The 17,713-nt window shown below is 41.1% G+C and overlaps 2 protein-coding genes across 7 annotated transcripts in view; one reads left to right on the top strand and one right to left on the bottom strand.

Moving 5' to 3' along the window:
- Positions 1-13,249, top strand: part of LOC147105761 (plexin-B2-like) — a 274,135-nt gene extending 260,886 nt beyond the window's left edge. For all 4 annotated transcript variants that reach the window (XM_086010484.1, XM_086010486.1, XM_086010483.1 and 1 more), the window contains exons 32-37: positions 2,130-2,290; positions 6,408-6,555; positions 6,813-6,877; positions 7,789-7,864; positions 11,929-12,003; positions 12,405-13,249. In XM_086010484.1, the coding sequence (XP_085866610.1) occupies positions 2,130-2,290; positions 6,408-6,555; positions 6,813-6,877; positions 7,789-7,864; positions 11,929-12,003; positions 12,405-12,509 (630 nt within the window). In that variant the 3' untranslated portion in view covers positions 12,510-13,249. The remainder of the gene's footprint in view (positions 1-2,129; positions 2,291-6,407; positions 6,556-6,812; positions 6,878-7,788; positions 7,865-11,928; positions 12,004-12,404) is intronic.
- Positions 13,250-16,013: 2,764 nt separating this feature from the next.
- The window catches only part of rint1 (RAD50 interactor 1), a 35,531-nt gene continuing 33,831 nt past the window's right edge, over positions 16,014-17,713 (bottom strand). For all 3 annotated transcript variants that reach the window (XM_086010488.1, XM_086010487.1, XM_086010489.1), the window contains one exon: positions 16,014-16,832. In XM_086010488.1, the coding sequence (XP_085866614.1) occupies positions 16,610-16,832 (223 nt within the window). In that variant the 3' untranslated portion in view covers positions 16,014-16,609. The remainder of the gene's footprint in view (positions 16,833-17,713) is intronic.

Here is a 17,713-nt window from a genome sequence, read left to right as displayed (position 1 = left end):
AACAAAATGGATAGGATTTATCAAAAATATCAATTTCTGTTCTACTCTGAATGAAACTAATAACCAGGAAGGTGAACCTTTATAACAAAACCTTGCTATCTGTTCCATCGTTCATTCCTTCAGTGCTGCAAACTTGACATTGTTCGATTGGAAACTGTTCTATGTACAATATTGTGCAAGGCTGAGAAAGATGGCGCCATAAACCAGGGGTGTTTAAGCTTTTGGCTTAGGTGCATGTCATGGAGTCTTGGAGGCCGTGAAGTTTAACTTGCATACATCTCGAGCTGCTGATTCCACTGGATCTTTATCAAAACAAACCGAATGCCTTCATAATTGGGTCAGCATAATTGATATCTGCCAAAGGCTTTCGACGCTATGCAAAATGCTGAATGTTCACAATCCATAATATATTTAAAATTTTGCATCTGGAAAGTCTTACTTTCTGCTATCATATTTTTGTCACGTTTTTGTGTCGATTATAAATTCCTATGTCCACATTTATAATGGAAACCAGCTATGTAAACTTGCCACATTGTAACTATGCCCTCCTGCTAGTGGTGATGTAACGCCTAGGTTTTGCAGCTCCCAGCTGCTCAGCCTGTATTTCAGAGAAACCCCTATGCTCCAAACAACTCTGCTTCCTAAATGGCTGTATGTTTGTCTATTTAGCTATAAATAATAATATAAAATTGAAGTAATGTATAAAAATAATGGCAAAATGTATGACTTTAAAATGCGGATTAAAATTGAGTTATATTTGTTTAATTTCTCAATACAGTTGGCTACAGCATTTAATGACTGTTGAAATTGGAAGTGTTCTAGTCTTCCAACTACTAACATATCTCAACTGAGAATTGGGCCGGATATTCCGACCCCCATGGGTGCGTACGAGGTGTGTAGGCATGCGAAGCGCATGCGCTAAAACCCAGCACTTGCGATCTGTCAAGAATCCTCTTGACAGATCCTCCGCCTGCCCGGGAGAGAAGGGCCTCCGCGGGTGGAGAGTTCCGCTCTATTCTGAATGAAGCTACTAACCAGGAAGGTGAACCTTTGTAACAAAACCTTGCTATCTGTTCCATCGTCTACCATTCCTCTGCCCGCTGGAAAACCTTTAAAAATCTTAAGCCTGGTAAAAGCAGGCGTAAGGCCTGCTTTTACCAGCACAAGAGTTTTAAAAAATCATTTTTTTCACTCATTTATAATTTAAAAATACTTTTTTTTTTTAAAAAGCTACGTTTATTTTTAACCCCATAAAAAACTTCAATTATATTTTTTTCAATTTTTGTTTAAAATATTTAATTTAATGTAATTTTAACTAATTTTAAATACATGATTTAAATTTTTTTTATTTATTTAATGTTCAAATGTGTTTTTAAATGTGATCCCGATTCATACTTTTGACACATCTGTGCATAGAGACCTGTCAAAAGTGTGCACGGGGATTCCCTTCTTTGATTGGTTCCTCATGGCCCACATGATCCATGGGGCGCTTGTGCATTTCGTAGAGCAGAGTCCCAGGATCACAAGTCTTGGGACTTACGGAGCCAGCAGGTAAGTGTGTAGATTTTTTGCCGATCGGAAAATCCAGCCAATTTTTCTCCCCTTTCCCCAAAGCCATTGACTCCTTGCTGGGATAAATTGTCACAAGTGTTGCTTGTTTTCGTGTGCTTGCCCAAGTGGCTATTATTCATGTGTAAGCCTCGATGGTGATTATTGGAAGGCTAATTGACTGCACATCATTACAGGCAAGCTAATCCTGTCTTTATACAATGTAAATAAACATGCTTCCAAAAGGGAGTCATTAGGTAGCGATGAGGAGCAGGAACCTCAGCCTGTTTTGCCCTTCATACTGTACTGGTACCAACTAACTGAGTGCACCAGGGATTAAAACCTTCCTGGTTTGTATAGCTCAGTTACTGACTGAGTCATTGAGAAGCATAGAATGCAATAAAGGGTATATCTGTAAGCCGAAACCTCTATAGTTATGGTTTGGGCAATCATGCTGCTTGTACATTTGTTGCATGTAGTGGCAAAGGAATTGAATATGTAAAGTGGTTTATTTCCACTATATAATACAGCTTCCTGTAATGAAGGAAGAATATTAATACCTATTTGTTTGATTAAAACAGGGAACACTGCAACAGTTTGTAGATAATTTCTTCCAAAGTGTTCTCAGTACGAATCAAATCGTTCCAACAGCTGTGAAATACTACTTTGACTTCCTTGATGAGCAAGCACACAAGAATGAAATAATGGATGAAGAAACCATTCATATCTGGAAAACCAACAGGTAGGAAAATGGAAATTGAATACTAGTTCGCAATGCTGTGTTCATTTCACTAAAGTGTGTCCGTGTACTTTGAGACATAAGAACATAAGAAATAGGAGCAGGAGTAGGCCAATCGGCCCCTCGAGCCTGCTCCGCCATTCAATAAGATCATGGCTGATCTGATCCTAACCGCCAATCCACTATCACAGAACCATCTCCTGAATCTAACAGAATTAGACACACGAAATAGGAGCAGGATCAGGCTACACGGCCCCTGGGCCCGCTCCACTACCCACAGGGCCATGACCGATCCGAACCTAGACTCATGTCCAAATTCCTGCCCGCTCCCCGTAACCTTTAATTCCCTTTACTTCTAGGAAACTGTCTATTTCTGTTTTAAATTTATGTAATGATGTAGCTTCTACAGCTTTTTGGGGCAGCATATTCCATGGACCTACCACCCTCTGAGTGAAGTAGTTCCTCCTCATCTCAGTTTTGAAAGAGCAGCCCCTTATTCTAAGACTATGCCCCCTAGTTCTAGTTTCACCCATCATCGGGGACATCCTCCCCGCATCCACCCGATCCAACCCCTTCACAATCTTATATGTTTCAATAAGATCGCCTCTCATTCTTCTGAACTCCAATGAGTAGAGTCCCAATCTACTCAACCTCTCGTATGTCCATCCCCTCATCCCCGGGATTAACCGAGTGAACCTTCTTTGTACTGACTCGAGAGCAAGTATGTCCTTTCTTAAGTATGGACACCAAAACTGTACGCAGTATTCCAGGTGCGGTCTCACCAATACCTTGTACAACTGAAGCAATACCTCCCTATTTTTATATTCTATCCCCCTAGCAATGAAAGCCAACATTCCATTGGCCTTCTTAATCACTTGCTGCACCTGCATACTAACCTTTTGAGTTTCGTGCACCAGGACCCCCAGATCCCTTTGTACTTCAGTACTTTCCAGTTTCTTGCCATTAAGATAATAACTTGCTCTACGATTTTTCCTGCCAAAGTGCATAACCTCACACTTTCCAGTATTGTATTCCATCTGCCAAATCTCTGCCCACTTACTTAGCCTGTCTACGTCCCCTTGCAGGTTTTTTATGTCCTCCTCACTCACTACTTTCCCTCCCATCTTAGTATCATCTGCAAACTTTGATATGTCACACTCGGTCCCCTCCTCCAAATCGTTAATATAGATTGTAAAGAGTTGGGGACCCAGCACTGACCCCTGCGGAACACCACTAGTTACTGATTGCCAGTCTGAGAATGAACCATTTATCCCAACTCTCTGCCTTCTGTTAGATAGCCAATCCTCTATCCATGCCAGAATATTACCCCCAATCCTGTGATTTTTTATCTTAAGCAATAATCTTTTGTGTGGCACCTTGTCAAATGCCTTTTGGAAGTCTAAATACACTACGTCCACTGGTTCCCCTTTATCCACCCTATACGTTACTTCCTCAAAGAACTCCAGCAAATTTGTCAAACATGACTTCCCCTTCATAAAACCATGCTGACTTTGTCCTATTAAATTATGATTATCCAAATGTCCTGTTACTGTCTCCTTAATAATGGACTCCAAAATTTTACCTACCACAGATGTTAGGCTAACCGGTCGGTCTATAGTTTCCAGCCTACTGTCTACTGCCCTTTTTAAATAAGGGTGTTACATTAGCAGTTTTCCAGTCTGCCGGGACCTTTGCCGAGTCCAGGGAGTTTTGGAAAATTATTACCAATGCATCCACAATCCCTACCGCCACTTCCCTCAAGACCCTAGGATGTAAGCCATCAGGTCCAGGTGATTTATCCGCCTTGAGTCCCATTATTTTACCGAGTACCACTTCCTTAGTGATTTTGATCGTGTTTAGCTCCTCCCCCCCCCCCCCCCCCCCTTAGCCCCCTGTTTGTCCAGTGTTGGGATATTCTTAGTGTCTTCTACTGTAAAGACTGATGTAAAATATTCATTCAGTGTTTTTGCCATCTCCATATTTCCCACCATTAATTTCCCGGTCTCATCCTCTAAGGGACCAACATTTACTTTAGTCACCCTTTTTCTTTTTATATAACTATAAAAACTCCTATTTCCATAGTGGTAAATTTTTATCTTTACCACCTGGGCATTGAGCACTGCCTAGGTGGAAAACAGAGAGGAATATCAGGTGGGAAGGATTGCACACTTCACAGAATCACAGAAACCCCACAGTGCAGATAGAGGCCATTTCGGCCCATCGAGTCTGCACCAACACATATCCCACCCGATTCCCGTAACCCCTACACCAACACATATCCCACCCTATCCCTGTAACCCCATGTATTTAATCCCCCTAACACTAAGGGTCAATTTATCATAGCCAATCAACCTAACCCGCACATCTTTGGACTGTGGGAGGAAACCGGAGCACCCGGCGAAAACCCACGCAAACACGGGGAGAATGTGCAAACTCCACACAGACAGTCACCCGAGGCCGGATTCGAACCCGGGTCCCTGGTGCTGTGAGGCAACAGTGCTAACCACTATGCCACCGTGCTTGTTAGGGAACCTGCCCAAATTTCCTTCCATTAATATAAATGCAGGAATAATCAAGCGGGTTCTGTTACTGGTGTGCAATCCTCCCTGCCACGCATTCTGCACTCAGCCAGGTAAAGCTTAATGCTCAGGTGATTAAAGATGGAAAAATTACCCCCAACGTCTTCAATGCTAAACATTTTATTTAGTGTCCATTTTAAGATATATCAAATTCAGTGACCCCCATGTCTAAAGAAATCCCTATGTTTTGCTGAAAAAAGTACTTGTATACACTGGACTGGAACATTTAAGCTCTGTTTAAAAAAATTTTTTTTTAATGTTTTTAATTGGTGCCATTTTATATGGAGGAAGTCTGATAAATGGATGGTTGCCAAGTCCTTTAACAGGATCAAGTGGTTGTGCTTGTACTTGCATGGACTGGATCTGAACCTTTTGTTCCAGGCCTTTAGCCATGGTGCTGATGAGCCACTCCCCGAGGCCTTTAGTCTGGAGAGAGGCATTGGACAGAATTCCTCTAACTCTGCTTTTGTCCTGACCTTCGAACCATTGGCTGCCTATATTGGAGCCTATGGTGAAGTGAAAGACCACAAATAGTCCTGTTAAAACATTGGATTCCTTGTATGAAGACAACACCTAGCACATTGTGAAGGATCATGTGAAAGATACCTCCCAGGTTTTGGAGTAGTGGATTCATTTAGGAATCTCTAAAAGTACACACTTGTTTGGGGTAGGTCTGAGCCTAGTTCTACCTCTATTAACCGTTGCCCCCAATCGTTATATTTCATTGCTTTTACCTTTTCGATGGCCTGCAAGTGAGATGACCCACTTGAGAACTTCAGGTGGCAGCTCTACCATCAAAAAAAAATTGATTCTTTATTACATCTATACAGACAATTGAGAGAATGGACTTTACTTTTTGGGGAGTGATTGATACCTTTGAGATATCCATAGCCTGGTGCTTTAATATACTGATGACGCCAAGTACACTTTATGACCAGTTTCCTATTGAGCTCAGCATAGGTTTGCAGTGATTGGCCTTTCCAATTAATATGGATTGCTTAATGTGATTCTCTTTGGAGGTGGATATACCAAATTGAATCCTGATCGAATAGGAGCTGGCCAGTCACTTCCACTTAGACAATGCTGTATGTGCTAAATTGTTTCTTTATCCAATCCCATCCTAACTAGTATAATGGAGAGTAAGAAAATGTTAATGTGGGTAAATGGTGGGTGTGGCGATCATAACAGTAATCTAACAAATACCTTATTGAATTTCTATATTTCTAACACTAACTATTTTGGGACACTTGCACTTAATCCATAGTCTTTTTTCCAAGAACTGGCCAGCAGTGATCATCCTTGGATATAGAAAATATATATTGGAAAAGTGGAAAAATATGCTAAGCACACGAGTGGTCGGTTCTAAAACTGCATTGGCCGCCTTGTTAGCTGAAGAAAGGTGTGTGACATAGGATGGAACTGAACTGGGATGAAAAAAGGACCATATACAATACTTGTGGAATTTCACACCGCTGTCTTTCTCCTATGAATGTCCATTGATTTTTCTCAAGTTTTCTTAAGGGGTATTCCATTTTTTCCAGTTTGCCATTGAGGTTCTGGGTAAACATACTGAAAAACCCACATTTCATATTTGATGTGAAAGTTAATGAAGTAGTGGATGCGTCTTTATCGGTGATTGCACAGACTTTCATGGACGCTTGCACAAAGACCGAACACAAGTTGAGCAGAGTAAGTATCTCCACTTCAAAAGTCAAAAATGAAAATATTAGCATCTGGAAAAACTTTGATACTAGCTTTTACTTCAGAGGTGTTGGGTAGTGGTGAAGCTATGAGATTTTTTTTCCTGATGTTTTAAAAAAATTATTATAATCCAGAAATACATAAAACTGCATCTCTAAATTTACTTGTATGGCCCTTCTGATCTATGACTGAGGTAACAAATGTATTGCAGCTGTTCATATAAAATGTATATTTCTATTCCTTAGGACTCTCCGAGCAACAAGCTACTTTATGCAAGAGAAATTTCTACATACAAGAAAATGGTGGAGGAGTAAGTGGGAAAAATGCATGATAAATTTGACAAGTTTTGAGAAAATAAGTATAAGCTTCAAACAGTTTCACTTTGAAGTTCAGTTAGTAGTTTTGGTAGTTACCATTGCATTTACTGGACTGTGACCAAAAAAATCTCATCTGAAATTCCCATTCTACCTTCTGTTGAATTTGAGATTTAGATTCACTTTCTTCATCTGGGAAGAGCTCTCAAACTTTGCACGGTTCACTTTTCCTGATGGGTTAGTTGAGATATTTACCACAGGAATGTCCGATCTTACTAACCAAGGAGAATACTTAGGATACGGCAAGGCTAATTAGAGAAAATATTGGGAATCACAACAATGTTACAAAGGCAAAGAATTTCAGGACATGAATACACTTTAATTCTGTTTCAATAGTAGCCCGTATAACTCAAAAAAAAAAAGCTTGGCTCCTAAATTCATATCATATTTGGGTCAAGCAAATGTATAAACCCTCATGGCTATTTCCTTAACATTAATTCCAATTACAATGCCAGCAGTTGTTTTACCCTTTTTTTTAAAAATGCAGGCATTTTGTGAAGTCTGTACAGCTTTGTTACACGGTACTTACAGGTGAATATATTAACTGTGCCAGTAACCTCAATGTGTCATGGGCATGCTGGGAACCATTCATTTTGAGGGTCAGGGAAATGTTGCCGACTTCCCTTAGCATAGGCTGAGACATGGAGAGTTCAAGGGTCCTGCGCGGTGAACAACTGTTGAAATGGAAGAGCATCCGTGGTAGCTTGAGACTGTGTTCCAAATTGACCCATTCTTACCTTGCTGTGGGACAGTCCAGGTGTGTCGGTGGAAGGCTGATTTGGATTATTCGGTGAAAACCCTGTATTTAAGTTTAGGTTGACAAATTTTTCCCCTCTTTGTTTAACAGCTATTACAAGGGTATTCGTCAGATGGTGCAAGTCAGTGATCAAGATATGAACACACACTTAGCTGAGGTCTCAAGAGTAAGTTGTATCTGTTTTTGACCTATCTTGAGATTGGGGGAAGTGTAATTCAAACTCAATTGCTGAAAATATTTGGGGAGGTTTTCCTGGGTCTGCGACCAGATGCACTGGATCACTTAGGCGAGTGAATGCAAAACAAATTGGTGGGGAGGGAATGCGGGGTTCGGAGCACACGCCTGTAAAGAAACCTGCCTGATATTTCTGACAGTGCTCCTGGGTGTACCCAGAAAAATCTCCCTATTACTTCTCTCTTAGATGTTCCTAATATCAATATGTTATAGTGATTGTATCCCTTTCTATTCTGATTTGAATAGATTTTCAATAATCCATTTTTTTCTGTAGACTAATTCTGTTCACACAATTGATGTTTTTTAATCCTGGATTAAATATTACACACATTCAATATCCACTAAAGTCCATAAAAAATGCTGCTTTCCAGAGTAATTTAAAATCCCAACCCAACAGAATGAACAAGAGAATGAAGGACCCAACTGTTCTTTGACTCCTCAGATAAACAACAACTTGCATTAAATAACACTTCTAACTCGAGGAACGTCCCTACTTCACAGTGTAAGGAAAATGGACATTGAGCCGGAAAGGGGAGTTTAGGAGAGGTGTCCAAAGATGTGGATGAGGAGATGGATCTACACAAGTTTTTAAACATGGGGAGAAAGACAGAGGTTTAGGTAGGAAGATCCAAAGAAGACAACTGAGGTAGCTGATAACCAGTGGTGCAGTGAAAGAAGAAAGGGATACACAGAAGGCTGGAGTCAGAGGAACGAAGCATTCAGGAAAGGATTTAGGGCTGGAGGAGATTACAGAGCGCATGGGGCAAGGACATGAAGGGTTTTATAGGCAACGTCAAGGATTTTAAATGTGAAGCTTTGGTGGACCAGCATCCAATGCAGGTCAGTGAGGATGGGGGCGATGGGCGAGTGGGAGTTAATGCATCACATCACATCAAATCAAATCACATCACATCAAATCAACTTTTATTGTCATTGTTCGTGCACAAGTGCAGTACAATGAAATGTAGGCTTGCGGCTCCCGAGAGTGTACAATTTGGATTAGGACACTTAAACATTTCAACATACATTTGTACATATATATTAGCATAAATATGACCATAATAAAGTGCATCGGCAGATGTGCAGGCTTTAGTGTTTATTTGTGGAGTTCAGTAGGATGACAGCCCTGGGAAAGAAGCTGTTCCTAAATCTGGTTGTATGGGTGCGAATGCATCTGTAGCGTCTTCCAGATGGTAGGAGGGCAAACAGACTGTGGCTGGGGTGGGTAGGGTCTTTGATGATGGACCGTGCCCGCCGTAGGCAGCGTTTCTGGTATATATGTTCTATGGTCAGTAGCCGGGTGCCGGTAATGCGTTGGGCAGTTTTGACTACCCGCTGCAGGGCTTTCCGGTCATGGGAGCTACAGCTGCCGTACCATACCGTGATACAGTTTGTCAGGATGCTCTCTATAGTGCAGCGGTAGAAGTTAGAGAGGATCGGGGGTGACAGATTACATCCCTTCAGCCTCCTCAAGAAATATAGGCGCTGCTGGGCCTTCTTCACCAGAGAGGAGGTGTTGAGGGACCAGGAGAGGTCTTCCGTGATGTGGACTCCGAGGAACTTAAAGCTGGCCACCCTTTCCACCTCCGCCCCATTGATGTGGATGGGGGTGTGACTTCCACCTTTGGACTTCCTGAAGTCCACGATTATTTCCTTTGTTTTCTTGGTGTTAAGGGCCAGGTTGTTGTCGGCGCACCACTTCACGAGATGCTGGACCTCCTCCCTGTAGGCTGACTCATCGTTGTTGGTGATCTGGCCTACTACCGTGGTGTCATCTGCAAACTTGATGATGGTGTTGGAACCATTAACAGCCACACAGTCGTGGGTGAAGAGGGAGTAGAGGAGGGGGCTCAGCACACATCCTTGTGGGGCCCCCGTGTTCAGGGTCGGGGGGGGGGGGGAGGTGTGGTTACCTAATTTGACAGACTGGGGTCTGTTTGTTAGGAAGTCCAGGGTCCAGTTGCAGAGGGAAGTGTTCAGGCCAAGAGTTTGGAGTTTGGTGGCCAGCTTGTTGGGGACGATAGTGTTGAATGCTGAGCTGTCGTCTATAAACAACATTCTGATGTAGGTCTCCTTACCATCTAGGTGATTCAGTGCCGAGTGTAGAGCAGTTGTGATTGTGTCCTCCGTTGATCTGTTTGCCCGATAGGCAAACTGGTGTTGGTCAAGGGAGGCAGGAACACTGGCTTTGATGTGGGCTAAGACCAGTCTCTCGAAACACTTCATTATGATGGGTGTGAGTGCGACAGGTCGATAGTCGTTCAGACACGTCACAGCCGCTTGTTTAGGCACAGGAATGATGGTGGCGGTCTTGAAGCATGTAGGGACTACTGCCTGGGCCAATGACAGGTTGAAGATGGCGGTGAAGACATCAGCCAGCTGATCAGCACATTCCTTGAGTACCCGTCCAGGGATGCTATCCGGTCCAGTAGCCTTTCGTGTGTTCACTCTGCGTAGAGCGCCCCTTACGTCGGAGGTCGACAGAGTGAGCACCTGGTCTTCCGGGGGTGGCAAGGCTTTGGTAGCCGGCTCCTTGTTGTCCCTGTCGAAGCGAGCGTAGAAGTTGTTAAGCTCCTCCGGAAGGGAGGCGTTGCTGACCGGGGGACTGGTGTTTTTGCCTTTGTAGTCAGTGATGGACTGGATGCCTTGCCACATGCGCCGGGGGTCCGAGTTGTTGCGGAAGTGATCCTCTATCCGCAGTGTCTGTTTCCATTTGGCAGTCCTGATACCCTTTTTTAGGTTGGTCCTAGCTGCTCTGTAAGCCGCCGTGTCGCCAGATTTAAATGCTGCGTCGCGTGCTTTCAATAGTGAGCGGACCTCTCCGTTCATCCAGGGTTTCTGGTTGGGGTATGACCTGATATTTTTGTGGGTCGTGACGACCTCGATGCAGCTGTTGATGTAGAATAGCACTGTGGATGCGTATTCCTCGATGTCATTGTGGGCAAACATGCCCCAATCAGTGCGTTCGAAGCAATCCTGAAGCTCCAATACTGCCCCCTCTGGCCATACTTTCACTGCTCTCATTGATGTTCTCTCTCTTTTGATGAGCGGTTTGTATGCCGGGGCTAGAAACAGGGAGAGGTGGTCAGACTTCCCAAGGTGGGGGCAGGGAATGGCCTTGTAAGCGTCTATAATGTTCGTGTAGACTTGATCCAGTGTGTTCTTCCCCTCTTGTGGGGCAGGAGACATTCTGGTGGAATTTCGGTAGTACAGTTTTTAGGTTTGTGTGATTGAAGTCCCCCGCGACGATAAAAGCTCCGTCTGGGTGCGCAGTTTGTTGTTCGCTGATGGCCCTGTAGAGGTCCTGCAACAGAGTTTTGGATAACAAGCAGAATATTAAGAGTTGTTGAGTTTGGAAGTGACAAAGGCATGGATTAGCGTTTCAGTGGCTGAGGGTTTGAGGTAGGGAGGTCAGCAACATGTGAAGGTGTAAATAAGCCGCCTTGACGATGGCATGTTCGATTTCAACTCGTGTTTAGGGTTGAACAGGATGTCGAGTACTGGGTCTGGTTCAGCGTACGACTATGGTGGGGAGGAGGATGGAGTTTGTGGCAAGGGAGCGCCGTTTGTGGCAGGAGCTGAAGACTATGGCTTTGGGCTTTCCAGTATTGAGCTGAAGGAAATTGTGACTCATCCAAAATGTGGCATCGGATAGGTAGTCGAGGAATTCGAGAGAAGTGATGATGGGGTATTGCTGAATATTATTAGCATACATGTGAAAACTGACTGCCTGCCGATGATGTTGCTACGGTCAACTTGTAGATATAGAGGTGGAGCAGGCAGAGTGTAGATCCTTGGGAACTGGAGGTGATGGTGCAAAGAAGGGAAGTGAAACCATTGCTGCTTATGCACTGCCTGTGTTTGGATGATACCTATAATTCAATCACAGTTTGAGTTGTGGGTTTTCAATTATAAAAGGACAAGTTATCATTAGTGCTACAGCTTATGTGTTTCAAGAAACGTGTTACGCTTGCTAATAGTTTTGTTATTTTCCAGGCTCATACAGACAAACTGAACACTGTGGCAGCACTGCATCAGTTATACCAATACACAAACAAATATTATGACGAGGTGAGATTTTGTTTTTATAATGATGCTTGTGTTCCAGTTACTGCAGTACTCATTACCTATATCAGTTTGAGTATTTTTAAACATTTGTCACCTACCTTTTAGTTTAATTTTGCTGGTAAGTATAAAAACATAGTTTAACTGCATCAAAACATGCAGATTGTATTGTAAATATTTTGAATACTGAGAAAGATGACTGATGTTTATTAGAATTTTGCTCATAAGCTACATTAGTTTTTCATAGTTTCCATGTTCACCATACTTCAGTAAATCTCGGAGAAAAAAAAGTGCAATATATGAATACCAGTGTAAGGACATCTGTGATGCAATGTATTACAGAAAGTGCTGTTTCAATCTGTTGTTTAATTTCAGCATTAACATTATAACATTCCTTGGCTTTACAGATAATAAATGCCTTAGAAGAAGACCAAGCAGCACAAAAGATGCAACTCTCTGTCCGACTGCAGCAAATAGCAGCTGCACTTGAGAATAAAACGACGGACCTTTGACCTTTACATGACCATTTTGCATAATGGAAGCTCAGATGTTAAATTTTATTACCTAGAAAAGAAAATAGTGTTATTTTTACTCTGCTGATCACCTTTGCAGTTCTTAATTAATTCAAAGCTTGAAGTCCATTATTTTGTAAATTAACTAATATTCTATAATATTGTATTATAAACTTGGTCTATAAAAACCTGTGGAGAATTGTCAAGTAAAAATGTAAACAACCTAGTTGCTGAAATGAGACCGTATTGTACTGAACTTTTTTATTTTAAAGAATATAAATTATCTGAGCCCTAAAAATGCTTTTCTGATTTGGCCCACAATTACGCTAAACTCTGCTATCATAGTGGGTTGAGTCTTGTACAGTACGATATGTTGCCTTCTAATGCTTCACTGTTAATAGCAATTTTTTTCCAAAAAGTCATATTACAACCATTAATAGTACTGCCATTTATTATGTGCGTTCTGATACATTTCTAGCTAATTGTTGGGAAATGGCATGATTTTTATACTTATCATTTTATCTTGTTCAAATTGGCATAGAGACTGATAGAAACTGTGGAAAGCTTATGGAAAAAAGTAATTTCTTAATTGTATGTAAAACAGACCAAGTAGAGAATGCCTGTAAATTTATGTTAAAATGACATTTTAGAGGGTTTTTTTTACAAATAGAGCTAGTCTTTGATATTTTTGATATAATTTGGGAGATGGTATGGCAAATAAATTCAGCTTTTTATTTATTTTCCTGTGAATTGATGAGGGATTTTCTTTTTATATTAAAAAAATCCTGCTAGATCAGGGAAAGCGGAAGTGTGCTGTCTGAAGCTGCCTGTGAGTGGTGGCAATTTATCAGTTTATTCTGGCTGGACTTTATGTACCTTCAAATTAGTTCCAACCAAAGAGCTGGGGTGAGTCTCAGTTCATGCAGAGATTAAGAACCTAGTTTGTGTATGTTAGAATATCGACAGACATCAGGTCTGCACAAATTTACATGCCTGTCTGGCACCTATTTTGCACTTGAATCATAAATTACTGATCATAGCTCAAAAGTAATTCCAATCCTTCAAATGACTACTGTGCATAATATATATACTTAAATCATTCGCCATTTCTTCTGTATAGTGCAGTCAAAACCACAAGATTGAATGAGCGCAATGTGACTCACCCAGCAGTTTTGATGGTGTCTATACTCCTTCATTAACTAACTAGATAGCTGAGTTCGTGTGCACCTCTACCACTGCAACATTTGTATTAATTGCAGTCTACATGGAAGGGTAGAATATGTTCTTCAAAGCTTGCAACAAATGTTATAAGCCCACAATTATTTGACAATTTATAGTACATGCATTTTTTTTAATTAGTTTTCCAATAGATAGTATCTTTCATTCCCAATATTAATTTGTATATCTTTTTTTCTCTTTTTCAAATTGTCCAGTAACAGGAAGGACTATCTAGTCATGGGAGATTATTTATCATGTTGGATAGCTGTCCACACTTGAGAAGGATGATTACAGAGTGATGCGCCATCAATTACTCAAAAGACTGAGGTTAAGCGAGTAATAACCAGGCTTTTATTAACTAAAGAATGAAGGTCTAGTCTCGAGTGGTCGACCCGTCCAGAATACTAAGGGACTGGGAGGTAGTCACTTATATACCTGGAATAGTGGGAGGAGTCAGCCGAGGCATGTCCAGACCTGTACCTAGTGGAATACACATACAGACAGGTATAACAGTGGTTTACCACAGAGATGATAGCTGCTTAGCACTAGACCTGCTTTTCTGTAGGTCCACTTTATTGTGCAACAGAGTAGACCATATATATATATTTGTGGGGTTCACAAGGCAGAGTGCAAGAATCTAAAGGTTAGTGGTTTCGTATCACAGTATTTTCTGGTACTGAGATCATGAGCTCTTTCATTATGTTTTCAATGTGAATCTAACTAGGTTTTAGCCACTATACTACTTTCAGGTCACTTGTGTATCTCCGAACCAGATCTAGCACTGCGTCTTAAAATTATGGAAAAGGTCCTGGTTGAATTCTAGCAACTCTTACTCCAAAGTCCCTCATAATTACAACTAGTACTGTAGTACTAGAACCTAGATTGTATACAAAATCTCACACTCCATTTCTTACCACTGTTCAATATAATGTACTTACAGTATAATATCTCATTTCTTACCTCTACGTAGACACTGAGCATCACCAGTAATAATAAACTTCCCTTTCTATGGCTGAAATTGTATCTTTAATGAAGGTGGAGGCCTGTGAGCAGAGGATTAAGTACACATCACTCAACCCTGTCCACTTTACTTCCATACGGAAGCCGCTGTTGTTGCTGTTTTGTTTGTTTACTAGTTGAGTTCCAACCAATGTATTCATTCACACAGATTAACCCAGCTCCTTCCCTATCAGCAGCTTGGATCATCTAACCCAGTGTGCTTCCAGGACACCTGTCAGCCTCGTTGCCTCCTAATTGCAGTGCCCACTGAGGCAGACAAACCTGTTGGCTCCCAAGACTAAATTATTCTGAACAATTACAGAGCCGTTCTTATAGGTTCCTGAACTATTTGATTGACACACAGCAACTATAATCATGAATGGCTTTTATTCATACTATGACAGTTTGGCTGCTGGTAAATGATTGCATCTTACTGCTGCAGTTATTTCACTGTTGCTGTATTGTTGGGCTGGCCAGGGGGTGGTTTGTCCTGCACTTAATTGGTTTCCACAGACTTCATTAGGATTTACTGTCTTGTTGGTTCATTGGGGCTATGACTTGGGAGTTAGCTGCTTTATTTTCTTGGATAATAGTGTAATCTGATGATCCCTTTTTTGTATGGGTTGATGGACTGTAATACTTCTCTTGACCCCTTTGTCTTTGGGTAGTAGTGTGGAACATTTGCACTTTTCTGGCAGTATTGCTGTGCCCCTCTTTTTCCCTTCCCCACCCCCCCCCCCGTCATCATCTGTCTCAGTTGGGCTAAAGTTGTGTGGCTACGAATATAACATGCAAGGGTTTGTGTTCAAGGACAGACTAGACAGATGGAGGTAGAGAACAACGAGCAGTACAGGATAAGCATCATAAGCTGCTCTCTCGCTGCAAGCACGAATGCAAAGGGAGCAAATTTAACTACGGTGGTACGCTACACTAGCCCACCCAGAAACTGACACAGATTGACTGCCCATGTTACTTTCCATTGGTTTCCCACCAGGCAGGATAGGTTAAAATTACTCCATTAAAATTCACATGCCAAGACCATATTGGTGCATTCAGGATAGAGGAAACTTTGCTGTACATATGGCCCATTACTAACAGAGCAATTTTTCACCTCAGTACTCTTATGCATCTCAGAAAACTCCGTAGATGAGCCCTTGCTTCTATTAAGTTGGAAAGTGCTTTTACCTTCCCACTATCTGGTTAATTTGTAGCGAGTCAGAAACTTCTTCACCGTGATATTCATAGCCCTCAGGTGGTTGTACAACAAACATTTCACTAAATCAGGGCTCATGCTGAAAACTGCCACAGATTTATTACACAGTAAGTTGATAAGTGAACAGAAGCAATGACACAGTGGAGTAGGTACAGGCTTAACTAACCAAGCTAGTGAGATAGAAAATACAAAAACTGTTACCTCACTTACACTAAACTGCAATGTAAACTGGACCAGACACAGTCCCTGAATATTAACCTTTACATGGTAACCTATTTGAATTTTAAAGAAAGAAGTCTTGATTTTTGTCATATGTATCATGTTATTCTGGGATACATGTGTGGTCTAAACTGATTCTGAAATAGCATTCATCACAATCTGTCATTCTATAGAACATGACTACAGAAGTATTCTCATTTTATAACAGCTGTTTGAAAGGAATAGTTTGTGTACACAGCTTAGTCTATTGCATAGACTCCATTTTCAGTACAATTGTTTTTAATTCAATGGGACTTAATGCAGAACAGTCTGGGTTGGCATTTCTAAATTCACAAGTTCAATGTGTTCATCGTTATGCTTCTGAACACGCAGCACTGAGCACTGTAGAGTCATTTCAATCATATGCTTCATTTTTAAATGCAACAATGATATTCCAGCTAATCAAAGGTTCTTATTTGCCTGTACTTGGCCAGTTTGTCTTTAGATTCAACAGGATCTCAACAGCTTGTGGGGCCAGTTTATAAACTCCAATTTCATTCAGAGCTGCTATAGCTGTGGGCTGTTCGGAGCAAGCGACTGCATCAGTCATTTTGCCAGAAGTAGTCTGTAGCACTTCTCGCAACAACAGTGCTGAACCCACGTTCAGGTTCAGGATGACACAAGCTTCTTTCACTCTAGGGAAAAAAATTAAGTCCGAGTGTTTTATCTCATTCAGTATTACTGAATTTTTATGCAATTGACAATTATTTCAATCAAGGAAAGCACAACTGCTATTCACATAACTACAAAACACATGAGAATATGTAGACAATTCAGAGAAGTAATAGGCCAATAATGGGGGACTTTTAAGAGGATAAAACTTAACGGTGGGCAAAATGAGAAGGAGTTCTTAGAATATGGAGGTTGCATCAAATATGAAGTCCAAGAAAGAAGCTGACAATACAAAAGAAAAGCAGAGAAGTAAAAAGGGAGTTGAAAGCTAAGTGTATGAAAAAGTTAATGGAAAGGTTTTTATAAGCATATCATAATTAAGAGGATAAGGTGGCAACCTGACAGTTAATAAAACTGGTTCACTTAAATAAACGACAGCAAAGTAACTTTTCTGCATGCATTGTTCATTTGAAGCACTAATAGTTATTTTGTTTGACTATTTTAAAGAAAACTATTTTAGTGTAGTGTAAAGAGGGGATCTTTGATAAATTGCTGAATACAATACACCTGGTAGAGAATGCTTAGAGTATTTTGCCTCCGCAGCGTCAAAAGATTGGTGACAGAAGGACTTAGTCATAGAGTCTCTCAGCAGAATGTAGGGCAACAACAAATAGTAGATATAAATATTAAGGAAATTTATTAAAAAGGTTAAGGCTCATGGTATTGAAGATAAATTGGCAGTATAGATAGCAGAGAGTAGGAGTGAATGGATGTTCTCAGTTTGGCAAGATGTAATTAGTAGCACAGCCGAGGAATCGATGGTGGGATGTCACTTAATCTCCATATGCTTAAATAATTTAGACATGGTGCAGAGATATCAAAGTAGGACAAATTCAGGATACAA

This window comes from Somniosus microcephalus, chromosome 17 (genome assembly GCF_052327205.1).
Source record: "Somniosus microcephalus isolate GS21.2 chromosome 17, FLI_Smic_1.0, whole genome shotgun sequence".
NCBI classification, from domain to species: domain Eukaryota; kingdom Metazoa; phylum Chordata; class Chondrichthyes; order Squaliformes; family Somniosidae; genus Somniosus; species Somniosus microcephalus.
Note: the sequence above shows the minus strand (reverse complement) of the source record. Positions and strands in the feature narration are given on the sequence as shown.